At 36.3% G+C, this 14,775-nt stretch overlaps 1 protein-coding gene across 1 annotated transcript in view; it reads left to right on the forward strand.

Annotated features, from left to right (window-relative positions):
* side-III (sidestep III) overlaps positions 1-14,775 on the forward strand; it is a 738,714-nt gene that overhangs the window by 650,935 nt on the left and 73,004 nt on the right. Inside the window, 2 exon segments of the mRNA XM_073960318.1 lie at positions 14,004-14,249; positions 14,438-14,563. Of these exon segments, the coding sequence (XP_073816419.1) occupies positions 14,004-14,249; positions 14,438-14,563 (372 nt within the window).

Below are 14,775 nucleotides of genomic sequence, written 5' to 3' on the forward strand. Positions count from 1 at the left end.
ATTTCCACTCCTCCCATTTGTTGTTTTTTATACCCTCAGCCTTTAGGCTAAGGAGGGTATATACACTTTGATACGCTGAAAATGTGCCTCATCGAAATAATGGTTTTAGACCCCAAGTATGTTTGGACGAAATGTGTTTCAGACAATTTGGAGTCGATTTAGCCATGTCCGTCCGTCTGTCTGTCTGTCCTGCTGGCTGGAGCGCACGATAACTCTCGAACGGATGAACCGATTCGGTTCAAACTTTGGTATTCGTAATATTTTGCCCAAACTTAGATTAAGTTCGTAGATGAGCTACATCGGTCCACTCCTTCCGGTACCTCCCCCACAAAAGTTCGAAAATGTTCGGAAAGTTTGTGCGCACGATAACTCTTTAAGGGAGTGACCGATTTGGTCCATACTTTGTACAGCGTAAACTTTCTACTAGAGTAATATGAGGTTCCAATATGGTCTCAATTGGTCCACTCCTTCGGGTACCTCCCACACAAAATTTCGGAAAAGTTCAGTTTAGGGCCATCTCTCGAATCGCTTTGATTTTGGTTTTAGCAACTTGTATTCACTGCCCTCCATACGACGGCACAAGTTTCATCAGGGGCAAGTCCATACTTCCTGAGAAAATAGCATGAAAGTTGCAAAAAACGCCTATGACACCGTGTGAGGTGGTTGGAGCGCAAGATAACTCTCGAAAGAATCTGCCGATTCGGTCCAAAATATGGCCTTAGTAATATTTTGTCCAAACATAGTTTAAGTTTGAAGATAAGCCATATCGGTCCACTTCTTAAGGTACCTTCCCACAAATGTTCGGAAAAATTGTTCGTACGGTATCTCTTGAAGGGAGTGGCCGAATTGGTCTATACTTTACACATCCTAATATATCTACCAGATATAGATCAGGTTCAAATATGGACTATATTGGTCCCCTCCACCCGGTACCTCCCACACAAAATTTCGGATAAGTTCACTTTAAGACCTGATATCGAATCACTTTGATTTTTGTTGAAGCAACTTGTATTCGCTGCTTCAATTACGATGGTAAAAGTTTTTTTAGGGGCAAGTCCATACTTCTTGAGCAAACATCCCTGAAGTTCTAAAAAACCCCTCCCGATTTTCGATATTTTGAATTTTAGCTACAAATTTCAGCCGAACTAGCTATAATTTGACATTTGAAGTTCTCAATTGGTATATTCAGGATTTTAGGAACAATTTTTAACCGAGCTAGCTGTACTTTTTGAGATTATCAGTGGTTACAACGTTTTCCACAAAAAATCTTTAACATATTTTCGATATTTTGAATTTTAGCAACAATTTTCAACCGAACTAGCTGTAATTTGACGTTTGATGTTTTTGATGGTCCCAATACTTCTCCACCAATAATCGTCAACATAGGCCCATGGTTTGGTATAGCCCCCATATAACGGTATCTCCCGACTTTCAGAATTTTTTTATTTTTTTTCAGTATTTTAGCTACATTTTTTACAAACTACCCCTAATTTGGCATTTTAGACTCCCAGTATAGTTCAGCATTTTGGTTTAGACCACATTTAACCGTACCTCCCGATTTTCGGTATTTTTTAGAATTTTAGATTTATTTCTTGACCAAACTTTCTGTAATTCCAATATAGGTCCATGTTTGGGCATAGGCCCCATATAACGATACCTCCCGATTTTCGGTATTTTGAGGGCTTTGGCAACATTTTTTGACGGAACTACTCGAAATTGGACATTTGAGGGTCCCTGCAGTCTTTAATTCGACATTTGAAGCTTCTATTGCGCACAACAATTCATCACCAACGTTTGTCAATATACGTCCATGTTTTAGTATAGACCCCATAAAGCGGTACCTCCCCTCTTTCGGTATTTTGAGGCCTTTGGCAACATTTTTTGACGAAACTACCCAAAATTGGACATTTGAGGTTCTCTACAGTCTGTAAGCTTGGATTGCGCACAACACTTCACCACCAAAGGTTGCCAATATAGGTATATGTTTTGGTATAGACCCCATATAACTGTACCTCCCGATTTTCCGTATTTTAAGGGCTTTGGCAACTTTTTTGACAGAACTACCCGAAGTTGGGCATTCGAGGATCTCTGCAGTCTGTAATCCGACATTTGAAGCTTCTAATGCGCACAACACTTCACCACCAAAGATTGTCAGTATAGGTCCATGTTTTGGTGTAGGTCCATATAAAAGTACCTCCCGATTTTCGGTATTTTGAGAGCTTTGGCAAGATGTTTTTGACGGAACTACCCAAAATTGGACATTTGAGATTCTCTACGAGTATAGTCACAAAACTTCCAAACCTAATATTGTAAACATAGGTCCATGTTTTGCTATAGCCCCATATAACGGTACCTCCTGATTTTTGGTATTTTAAGCGTTTTAGCTACATTGTTTGACGAAACTACCCGTAGTTTGAGATTTAATGTTCCCTGCAGTCACAAAACTTTTCCACCAAAAATTGTCAACATATGTAGGTCCACACCACGATGTAGCCCCCATTTTATTTAAGAATATTTTATAGTAGGTGTATAAAAAGTATAAAATGTTCGGCCCGGCCGGTTAATTTTTATAAGGTGGGTTACTTACCCCCCACCCACCCCGTTATTACTGGTGAACACGCGACACACGTTAGTTGGCTCATTACCTTTAAAGGATGTTAAATGCAGTTTCCAAAGTGACACCACGCGGAGTGTGGGGTCCACTTAAGATGAAAGAGAGGCTAAGATTAGTCCTGGGTGTTGCCATGTTAAAGGCGATCAGGGCCGTTTTTTGGTATCTTTCATCATCTGCGTAACACTTGTAGTTTTTGTTACAATAGTTCTTTTCGATAATTTCAATATTAACATTTTATTTTAATTTTACTATCTCGAAAGAGAATATTAGCGAACACCAATTTTCCAACACTTGAAAAAAGTCAGCTGATTTGACAAACAAGAACTTTGGCGGAATACATTTAATTTAACAATTTCCATGCCATAAACTAATGTACAAATATAAAACAACCTCAAGAGCAGTGCGTAATTTCTTCTCAATTTTTAATTTGTATTTATTCTAATAACCAAATATTTGTTCATATTATGGCCAAGAAGTACTCGCGAGCAAGCAAAGAGAGCTTCTTTATCCACTTACACAATTTAACTAATTCAAAAACTATTTACTGAAGCAATTATAATAGTGTTAGCTCATGTTGTTGTTGTTGTGTTCCGATTGCTGATTTAAATCAGCTGTTCCAACGCAGCTGCAAGAAAAATTTACGCTGGAAACTGTCGAAACACTTTTGTTACCGAATTACATAACATTTAAAATCTGAATCCGAGTGAATGGATGTTCCCGTTTCTTGCATTTTTTATTAAAACATTAAAAATGTTTAATTCTAAACAAAAAAGTTAGCAAAGATTTAAAATAATAGCTGGAAATAAAATCAATTGTTTATTTGTATGCAAACGATATACTAACATACACACACACATACATATATATTTCACATATCATCAAGTGATACAACCCATATACACTCTGCAAATATTATGCATATTTTAGTGTGTGTATGTTTGCTAAATAAACAATTGAAATGAAAACTTCTTCCTTCCCTTGTTACAAGTTTAAGTGGAAGCAGGATGAGGAGAAGGTGAAAAGATGTTAGAAAGTTTATGTATTGGCTGCTGATGCTGTTGTTGGCTTGGCTGAGAGATCTTCGTATATCTCACAGTTGTTTGCTTCTTGTCATTGTTGATGATATGCCAGTGACAACACATCATCAAGTCTGTGTGTGTGCTTGTTATATTCATAAGTGTGTGCGTTTCTGTCTGTAAGCAATTTCAAACACAAAGTTTTCCCATGATTTTAGTTGAGTGTTGAAATATTCAAAACAAATTTTCAAGTTTTGCAACGCATGAAATGTAATATGTGTGTGTTGGATGAACACAATTACAGTGACTGGCAAAGAGATATTATTCCAAATTTCATTAGGACCATTTTTTATGAAAAAATTTTTACTTTGCAAAAGAATTGTTATATCAACACTAATCACCAATTTCATCGTTTTGTAAAAGTAACATATTAATCTGCCACAACTTTGTCGGTATGGTGTGCTTAAATAAATGTTTAATGTAAACTTTCCGCTGGGAATAAAAAGTATTTTTGGCATTTATGGCCAAACTCATTCTTACATACACTTATTTAAAAACCAATAACACATGGTCTGAAACGTCTCGAAAACAAAACATTGTTTTTTCGATTACATCCTAAAAACTAACTGCAAGATGGTGTAGTGGCTTGTATGCCGTTTTTGCACCCTGAAATATTATCATAATAAACGACGTCTGTGAAAATATATGTATCTATCAATCTAGTTAAGGGTAAAAAAGAGGTCTCATATATTGGAACTTAAAATAAAATCGACCTGCACTCATTGATGTGAGTATCTTCTTGAAAGTTCTTGGAACTTTCTTTTTTACCTATTCAATCATTTTATGTTTATATTTGACTGCAAAACACAAGAACCAATTAATTCTAGATTATCTGGTTATTTAATGGAACCAGCACCTTTTTATATGGCCCGGAACTTTTCAACCTAATACAATAATATGACATTGTACTTCATTGCCCCCTCCTCTTTATTTTGTTTGTTTGCAATACAAACTTGAATAAACTTTTCAAATATTTTATACGGCATTTCAAAACAATATGCTTTTTTCTTCATCTTCTTCTTCTTGATGGCGCTATTGTCGTTTTCATATTCATTTTTTTCTTGCATTTTTATATATTCCCATATGATTTTCATCAACATCTGAATACCATGCCAAAAAAACATGCACAGAAATAAAAAAAGTGATGAAAAGAAAGAAAATATAAACCGGAAGCACTTGTGTACATCCTTTATGACAGTAAAAGTGTCAGTGTGTGGCAAGTGCCAAAACATTCGCGTCTGCTTTTATTTGTATTTGAGCTGTATTTTCTTTTTTTCATTTTGATCGTCTTCCCCGGTATTTATATAGTCTGTGAATATGTATTGTACTTGGCTGTGAAGTACAAAACGAAAATATTTGCATTGTTATATATCTTTTATTATGACAATTGTAAGAATGCCGATGTGTATGTATGTGTGCTGAAGATTTGCCTCTGCTATTTCAAATTTTGGTAAATATATATTAGGGTAGTAGTTTTTTTGCTTGTTTTGACAAAACTTTAATGAGGGATTTTTTTAGCAGTCAGATTAGCAACGTTTCACTTGTTAAGAAAAAAACTTCTAAAGTCCTTGAAATAGTTTTCGGGTATAAGGTTGGCGCAGAAGAATGATTGAATAATCACAAGGGAAATTACCTCCTGTCTAAATCTTCATTCGGTACTTATCAATTCGAAGAAGTTTTTTCCTATTTTAACACAGGACCACGTACCAGTTAATGGCATCGTGCAAATGCGTATATGAACTCTGAGGCGATACAAAATTCAGACATGGTTTGGGACATCTTTGATCGAATATGACTTTAGAAAGCAACGCTATAGACAATGGAATGAAAAATATGTACCGATCTACAGCTCAGAGCTTTCATCAATTGAAGGCCTGGTCGATTGTGAATAGAAAGAAGACTTATGTCTATGTTATTGCGACATTTGATTCCAAAAATCCAAACTAAGAATAGATTTCCAACTGGCCGTTCCTCTACTTTACTTCACAAATTTTGTATGCCATTTTTGAAGATGATAACTTGGCCTCTGATTTTAGTTGATTTTTAGAGATAATTTTTGTATAGAAACTACATTCATGAGCGTTCATTATTTAAAGTCCTATCTAAAGTTTATAGCCCTATGAAGAAAAACACTGAAAACGCCTATTCAACGTTAATTCATTAAAAGAAATGTTTGACATTGACTGGTGCCAATATTATTCCAAGCGAAATAGGACAATAGAAGCGATTGTATCTACGCTTGCCAATTCATGGATTCCTGATTACTACAAAAGTAGTACGGACAGATAGTCCTTGATAGGATCGCAATGCAGCATCAACGAACCAAAGGAACCATAGCACAACTGGTATCGCAACATACACGGCTATCTACAGGCAAGCAGCTCGAGTGAAGGAGAGCTTGGTAAGAGAGCTTTAGAAGTGGAACAGGCATTTTGACGACAAACACATAGGAAACTTTGAATATCAGCCCGTGGTCCTCAAGAATGAATCTATAGAAATATTGTTTGTTGGGCTTAAATTGAAAGATGGGAAGACTTAAACAATCGCAGAAGGCCTGCAGAATGTGTTAGCTGCATTCAATCTGTGAGGATCAATTGTGATGATTGTTGCCGATACAACAAGTGTTCCCGAAGTTTGGATCATGAGCAGGGACTCCCGCTACTGAAGCTAGGCAAGTATGCCAGCAAAGGTTAATCGCACAGACCGGTTTCGCCCGTAGCAAAGACTTTGCCGATCATCAGTACGGGTTCCATAAGAAGCACAGCACGACAACAGGAGTAGCATTCGACAGTCTGTCCACCTCATCACGGCGCTCTTGAACCAACTTTAAATGAAAGGAGCTTACGTCTTGGAAGCTTTTGCGGATTCTGAAACTACAATGTTCATAGATGAGAAAAATAAAAAAAAATCGTCGGAATGTTTTTTAGGGTTTCACGAGTTTGCTTGGAAACCGCAAGTCCTATCGAAATGGAATTAGCGAAAATATTGTAGCAGTTAAAATTTTCTACAAGATCGACCTTTATGACCATTATTTTTAGGTTTTACCATTTTTGAGATATAAAAGTTCAAATTGGGACAATGCATTGACTGTATCGCCACCTTATAAAACAATGTCATGTACGGTGCGCCTTAACTAACTTTAGATAAAAACCGCTTACACCTGGGAAGTTTTTGCGAATTCTGAAACAGTAATGTTCATAGATGAGAAAAAACCTAGAAACAAGAAAAAATCGGTAGAGTAATTTTTGTAATAATCGCGGTCAAAGCTCACTTTTTTAGGTTTATTTTAGGTTTTCGCGATTTTGCTTGGAAACCGCAAGTGCTATCGAAATGGGGTTAAGAAAAATCTTGTAGCCGAGAAAATTCTCTAGAGGATTGACCGTCATGATTTGTTACTAGTCTTACCATTTTTGAGATATTGAAGTTCAGGTCACATTTTTACGTTTTTTTAGGTTTTCACGATTTCCTTCAAAACAGTAAGTCTTATCGAAATGGCTCTAGTCCCATTTCGATAAGACTTACTTATTCCTCTGTAAACTCTCTACAAGATTGGCTTTTGTAACTTTTTCCTAGGTTGTGCCATTTTTGGAATGTATATAGGTTAAAGTTGGGAAATTGCTGTCATGAAATTTTTTTTATAAGTGGACTATACAGTCAGTGAATTGTCCCAATTTGAACATCTATATCTCAAAAATGGTAAAAACTACGAAAATATCATGAATGACAATCTTGTAGAGAATTTTCTCTGCTACATCATTTTCTTTAGTTCCATTTTATAGGGCTTGCGGTTACCCACCAAATCGTGAAAACCTAACCTAAAAATGTAAACTTTGACCGCGATTTTTTTTATAAAGCGCTAGGGCGATTTTTTTTTTTTTTTTTTGATTTTTCTCATTTATTAACATTGTAGTTTCAGAATCCGTAAAAACTTTCCAGATGTAAGCTTCTTTCATTTAAAGTTGGTTCAAGAGCACCGTGCATGCCACAGGTATCTGCGACAAGCTGACATATGGGAACAAGGTCCTCAAGTCCCTAGCCTATATAAATAAGTCTTGTCCGCGGTCCGCGAATATAAGTGCAACCCGATGGAAAGATATTTTAACCTGTCAGAATGCCGCCCTGAAGACTGTAACAGTATGCCTTTTCATGTCTTCAGTAGTCCATCTACATGAAGAGACAAAGATGCTTCAAGTACTACAACAAAATGGCATGCTATCGTTGCAATACTTGCTCGGGTGTTGATGTAAGAACCATCCTAATCATCATATGGTGGATAGGACCCCCAACCAAGGCATGTCAGGAAGGATATTCACTATCAAAAAAGAAGAGGTCCAGCGTTACATGAGAGAACCCCTAGATCAACAAGCCTATCAAGCAGGTTTGAATAGCATTCACTAGGATGCAGTCGCAGATGCCATAAACAACTATCGTGTGGATGCGGTCGTCAGAGAACATCCCCCATCTATCGCTGCTGGGGCGCATCAGCTGTCTTGACAAACCCCAATAACTATGGCTCAACTATGCTCGGCATGATGCAGTCGTCTGAATTCCTATTGGACAAAGATCGATGACACCGTGCTAAATATCTGCCTAGCATGCGGTACAGACCAGCACGTCACACTGCCAAACAAACTCAACAAACTCTAGTAGCTTTGTGGCTAAAACCCATCGAAGTAGTCACATTCCTAGAACCGGAGATTCAAGTAAAAAGTCGTTAAGTCCGGCTGCGACGAACTTTTTATACCCTCCACCATAAAAGTATTCTGAACTAAAATTGAATAATGGATTTCCTTTCCTTCCCCAAATGTCAAATTATAGCTATTTAGGTTAAAAATTTTATCTAAAATTTTCAAGATACCGAAAATTAAATATAAAATTACCGATAGTTCGGTTAAAAATTGTATTAAAAATTACAGCTCCCGAAAATCGGGAGGTATCGTTATATGGAGGCTATATCAAAACATGGACCTATGGTGATGATTTTTGGTGGACAAGTTTGATCACAAGGCAACTCAAATATCAAATTACAGATAGTTCGGTTAAAAATTGTAGCTTAAACCCTCAAAATACTGAACATAGGGAACATGGGGGCTATAGCAAAACATGGACCTATGTTGTTGTTGTTGTAGCAACGCATATATGTTCGTTCGTGTATTATTTCAGTTATCATTATGTGTTTGTGTTCGTGGACCTATGTTGATGGTTTTTAGTGAAGAAGTTTCGTGCCCGCTGAGAACCTAAAATGTCAAGTTTCCATTAGTTCGGTTAAAAATTTAAGCTAAAATCTTTAAAATATCGACAATCGGGAAGTACCGTTATATGGGGATATACCAAACATATACCTATGTTTTTGTGGAGAAGTTTCGTGACCACTGAGAAACTCAAATGTCAAATTACAACTAGTTCGGTTAAACATTGTAGCTGAAACCCCCCAAATACCGAAAATCTTGAGGTACCGTTATATGGGGACTATATCAAAACATGAACCTATGTTGACAATTTTTGGTGGAGAAGTTTCCTGATCACAGAGAACCTCAAATGCCAAATTACAGCAAATTCGTTTAAAAATTTTAGGTAAAATCCTCAAAATGCCGAAAATTCCCGTTCTATGGGGCCTATACTAAGGTGTGCACCTGTACCGAAAAATGTTTGGGGGGAAGTTTTATACCCCAACGAAGACTAAATACCAAATTTCAGCTATTTCTGAGGAATATTGGGGCCACAACCTTCAGAACACCAAAAATCCGGAGGTACGTTCTATTTGGGCTATATGAAGGCGTGGACCTATACCGATAAATTTCACATGGAACATTTAGTACCCCAAATGAAGACCAATGAACAAACTTTAGCCATTTCGGTGGATTGTTGTGCCCACTACTTTCAAAATACCGAAAATCTGGAGGTACCGTACGTGGATCTATACCGACAAATTTCTGGGGGAAAGTTTTATAGCCCCAACGAAGGCTATGTATCAAGTCCCAGCCATTTCGGTGTGATAATTAGGCTAAAACCTTCACAATACCGAAAATCGGGTACCATTATATGTGGGGCAAAACCAAAACGTTGGCCGATACCGCCCATCTTCCAACTTGAACTGCTTATGGCGAAAATGCACACTAGTGCAAACATATAGCGTTATAGCTCAATTATTGTGGACGCTAGAATGATTACCTTTTAGTTTAAGCAGATCGCAAACATCCGCGTTAATTCTGATGTTTGAAACCTGGCACAGATTGGGTAAAAACTGTTCATTCATTTTTATACACTCCACCATAGTATGGAGGGTATATTAAGTTTGTTTTTCCGTTTGTAACGCATTGAAATACTCATTTGCGACCCTATAAAGTATATATATTTTTGATCAGGGTAAAATTCTGAGTCGATCTGTGCACGTCCGTCCGTCCGTCCGTCTGTGGTAATCACTCTAGCATCCACAAAAATGGAAATAGAACGCTGAAATTTTGGGAAAATGCGTCTTTTGTTTGCAGGTATAGCCCCCATATAACGGTACCCCCCGATTTACGGTATTTTGCCGTTTTTAGCTACATTTTCAGACCGATTTAGCTATAATTTGACATTTAGGGTTCTTAAGTGTCAATAAATTTATATAACAAAAGTTGTGGACATAGGTCCACGTTTTGGTATAGCCCCCATATAACGGTACCCTCCGATTTACGGTATTTTGCCGTTTTTAGCTACATTTTCAGACCGATGTAGCTATAATTTGACATTTAAGGTTCTTAAGTGTCAATAAACTTATATAACAAAAGTTGTGGACGTAGGTCCACGTTTTGGTATAGCCCCCATATAACGGTACCCCCCGATTTACGGTATTTTGCCGTTTTTAGCTACATTTTCAGACCGATTTAGCTATAATTTGACATTTAGGGTTCTTAAGTGTCAATAAATTTATATAACAAAAGTTGTGGACATAGGTCCACGTTTTGGTATAGCCCCCATATAACGGTACTCCCCGATTTACGGTATTTTGCCGTTTTTAGCTACATTTTCAGACCGATTTAGCTATAATTTGACATTTAGGGTTCTTAAGTATCAATAAACTTATATAACAAAAGTTGTGGACATAGGTTCACGTTTTGGTATAGCCCCCATATAACGGTACCCCCGATTTACGGTTTTTTGCCGTTTTTAGCTACATTTTCAGACCGATTTAGCTATAATATGACATTTAGGGTTCTTGAGCGTCACTAAACTTATATAACAAAACTTGTGGACAAAGGTCCACGTGTTGGTATAGCACCCATATAACGGTACCCCCGATTTACGGTATTTTGACGTTTTTAGCTAAATTTTCAGACCGATTTAGCTATAATTTGACATTTAGGGCTCTTAAGCGTCACTAAACTTATATAACAAAACTTGTGGACATAGGTCCACGTGTTGGTATAGCACCCATATAACGGTACCCCCGATTTACGGTATTTTGACGTTTTTAGCTAAATTTTCAGACCGATTTAGCTATAATTTGACATTTAGGGCTCTTAAGCGTCACTAAACTTATATAACAAAAGTTGTGGACATATGTCTACGTTTTGGTATAGCCCCTATATATCGGTTCCCCCGATTTACGGTATTTTGACGTTTTAAGCTACATTTTCAGACCGATTTAGCTATAAATTGACATTTAGGGTTCATAAGTGTCAATAAACTTATATAACAAAACTAGTGGACGTAGATCAATGTTTTGGAATAGCCCCCATATAACGTTACAGCCCGATTTCAGGTATTTTGACGATTTAAGTCGCATTTCCAGACCGAATTAGCTATAATTTGATATTTAGGGTTCTTAGTGACCAAAAAACTTATATTCGAAAATATTATGAACATAGGTACATGTTTTGGTATAGCCCCATATAACGGTATTTTGAGATTTTTACCTACAAGTCTTAACCGAATTAGCTGTAATTTTAACATTTGACATTTGAAGTTCTTAGTGGTCACCACACCTCTCCTCTGAAATTTTAGGAAAATGCGTCTTTTGTTTGCAGGCAGGTCAAGTTCGATGATGGGCTATATCGGTCCACGTTTTGGTATAGCCCCCATATAACGGTACCCCCGATTTACGGTATTTTGAAGTTTTTAGCTACATTTTCAGACCGATGTAGCTATAATTTGACATTTAGGGTTCTTAAATGTCAATAAACTTATATAACTAGTGGACATAGGTCCATGTTTTGGAATAGCCCCCATATAACGTTACCGTCCGATTTCAGGTATTTTGACGTTTAAATTCACATTTCTAGACCGAATTAGCTATAATTTGACCGAATTAGCTATAATTATTCGAAATAATTATGAACGTAGGTCCATGTTTTGGTATAGCCCCATATAACGGTACCTCGGTATAACGGATTTCGGTATCCCCATATAACGATTTTTCGGTATTTTGAGAATTTTACCTACAAATTTTAACCGAATTATCTGTAATTTGAACATTTGACATTTGAAATTCTTAGTGGTACCACACCTCTCCACCAAAAGTTGTCAAGAAAGGTCGATGCATTGATAAAGCTCCCATATAAAAGTACCTCCCGATTTTCAGTAATTTAATGATTTTAACTACAATATTAAACCGAACTAGCAGTAATTTAATATTTGGAGTTCTTAGTGGTCACAACACCTCTCCATAAAAAATTGTCATCATAGGTCCATGTTCGGGTATATATCCCATATAAAGGTACCTCTCAATCTTCAGTAATTGGCAATTTTAGCTACAATTTTTAACCGAACTAACTGTAATTTGACATTTGAAGGTTGTAGTGGTCACCACACATCTGCATCAACAATTTTCAACATAGCCCCAATATAACGATACTTCCCGATTTTCGGTACTTTGAGGATTTTACTTAAAATGTTTAACCACGTAGGCCCATGTTTTGGTACAGCCCCAAAACAAACCTCCCGATTTTCCGTACCTTAGCTTTATTTTTTGGACGAACTTTCTGTAATTTGAAATGTCAAAGCCAACAAAAATTCTGCAACAAAAATTTTTCATTTAAGTTTATATTTTCGTATAGCCCACATATCTCGGAACTGGCTGTTAATGACATTTGAAGTTCCCACGTTATGTACCGATTTTCGGTATTTTGAGGATTCTAGCTACAATTTTTAACCGAATTAGGAGTTATTTGACATGAAAGGCTCCCATCAAAAACTGTCAATATAGGTCCATGTTTTATTATAACCTCTATATAACGGTACCTCATAATTTCTCGCCCACCAAAAATTGTCAACATACATAGTTAGATATAGGCACCATAAAAAATGGACTCCCGAATGAAGCATTTTATGTACATTATCTGACATTTTAATGTACCCACTTAAAGTTGGGGACAGGAATGAAAACTAATTATTCCATTTTAGTTCAGAATATTTTATGGTGGAGGGTATGAAAAGTTCGGCCCGGCCGAACTTAACGCTTTTTTACTTGTTTACTCATGGATTGATCATAAGTTCAGTAGGCAATTGTTTTGCACTGAAGATTTTGAATAACTTTCTGTAGTAATTTTCAAACAGCATTGCCCGCTGACTGGTCTAAGTTTTTTTTAAAATTTATTGTTAGTTGAAATTGTGGTTGAATGTGATTGCCTCTGGAATACCTTTTTGTAGATGGCGTATAGAATGCTAAGACTCCAGTCGGTTAGTATACGCTTGTCTATAGTCAGTTTCCGGTATCTTTAATTTTTTTGCAATAAGGCGCAATATCTGCCTACAAAAGCTTTTCGATGAAGGCTCAAGTTTTGGTACCTTCCAATTTACAGTTTTTTTGCATAATTATACGTTTTGTATCGTCGTCCTTCACAGTACTTCGCCTGATGAAAAACAAATGCATACGTGCATAGTTTGGTTGTTGAATCTCAAATGCTGTATATCGGTACACTCTATTACATCTGTATGTATATAGATATTTTATAATTCACATTGTAACGCCAACAATGTTTTCCCTACAATTCAGGATACCTTTAAGTGATATGTTTGAATATACTTTTGGAACGGAAATTTATAAACCCACACACATAGACATATTAGCAAACACATACATTTATGTAAAAAGTATAAACATTTTTGACAAGAAAAACGTGAAAAATTTAAAAGGAAAAACTAATACGAACAAATCATGAAATTTTTCGCCTTATATTGTATCAATGAGGAGTAAAAAATTTGAGAATATACAGTTTTTTTATTTTCTACAATCAAAATATATTTATTTAATGAATATAACAAATTAAACACTTAACCTTTATAACTCATTTTAAATTATGACAAATATATTTGTTATTCCTTTCTTACAGATGCTCCTGTCTGCAGCACAAATACCTTGGTTGTCATTGGGGCCTCTCTCGAAGAGGCTGTGCCCATACCATGTCGTGTCAATTCAGATCCACCAGAAATTGAATTTGAATGGACATTTTCTAGTAGCGGTGAACATTTTGCAGTACCATCCGCCCATTATGCAACAATACAAGAAACAACCACCACCACGGGTGATATCCACCGGACCATTGTTGAATCGAACGACACACATTTTGAAACTTATGGTAAGATTTTCCAATGAAATGTTTTCTTTTATAGAAACAATCTTCTTAAAATTCTTCTTGTTTCCTAGAAGAAAAACAAGAACCTTCCACTCAAAACAAAATCTTAGTACACACACACTTGAACTTTGTCTCATGTTTGTTCTTTCCGTTTATTTTTCTTTTCTATTTCTGTCTTGGCATTTTCTTAGTAGAGACTGTAAGTGAATTGATTTATACACCAAAAGGCGAACGAGACTATGGCACATTGGCTTGCTGGGGTAGAAATTCAATTGGCAAACAATCAGAACCATGTTTATTTCAAGTTGTACCAGCTGGTAAGTTAATAAAATAAATGTACAAACTTTTATGTGTGTGTGTGTAGAATTAAATTGCAATAAAAATGTATTTAATTTTGATATTAAAAAATTAAAGAGAAATAAAATAGGAATAAAAGTATAATATGCAATTTTGAATATACCGGAAATCAGTTGTAATGTGGGTGTCAACGTAGGAGTAGACGCATATTCTTTTCTTTATTTGCCAATCC

Source organism: Musca autumnalis, unplaced genomic scaffold, assembly GCF_047663935.1.
Source record: "Musca autumnalis isolate F117 unplaced genomic scaffold, ASM4766393v1 scaffold_1, whole genome shotgun sequence".
Classification (NCBI taxonomy): Eukaryota; Metazoa; Arthropoda; class Insecta; order Diptera; family Muscidae; genus Musca; species Musca autumnalis.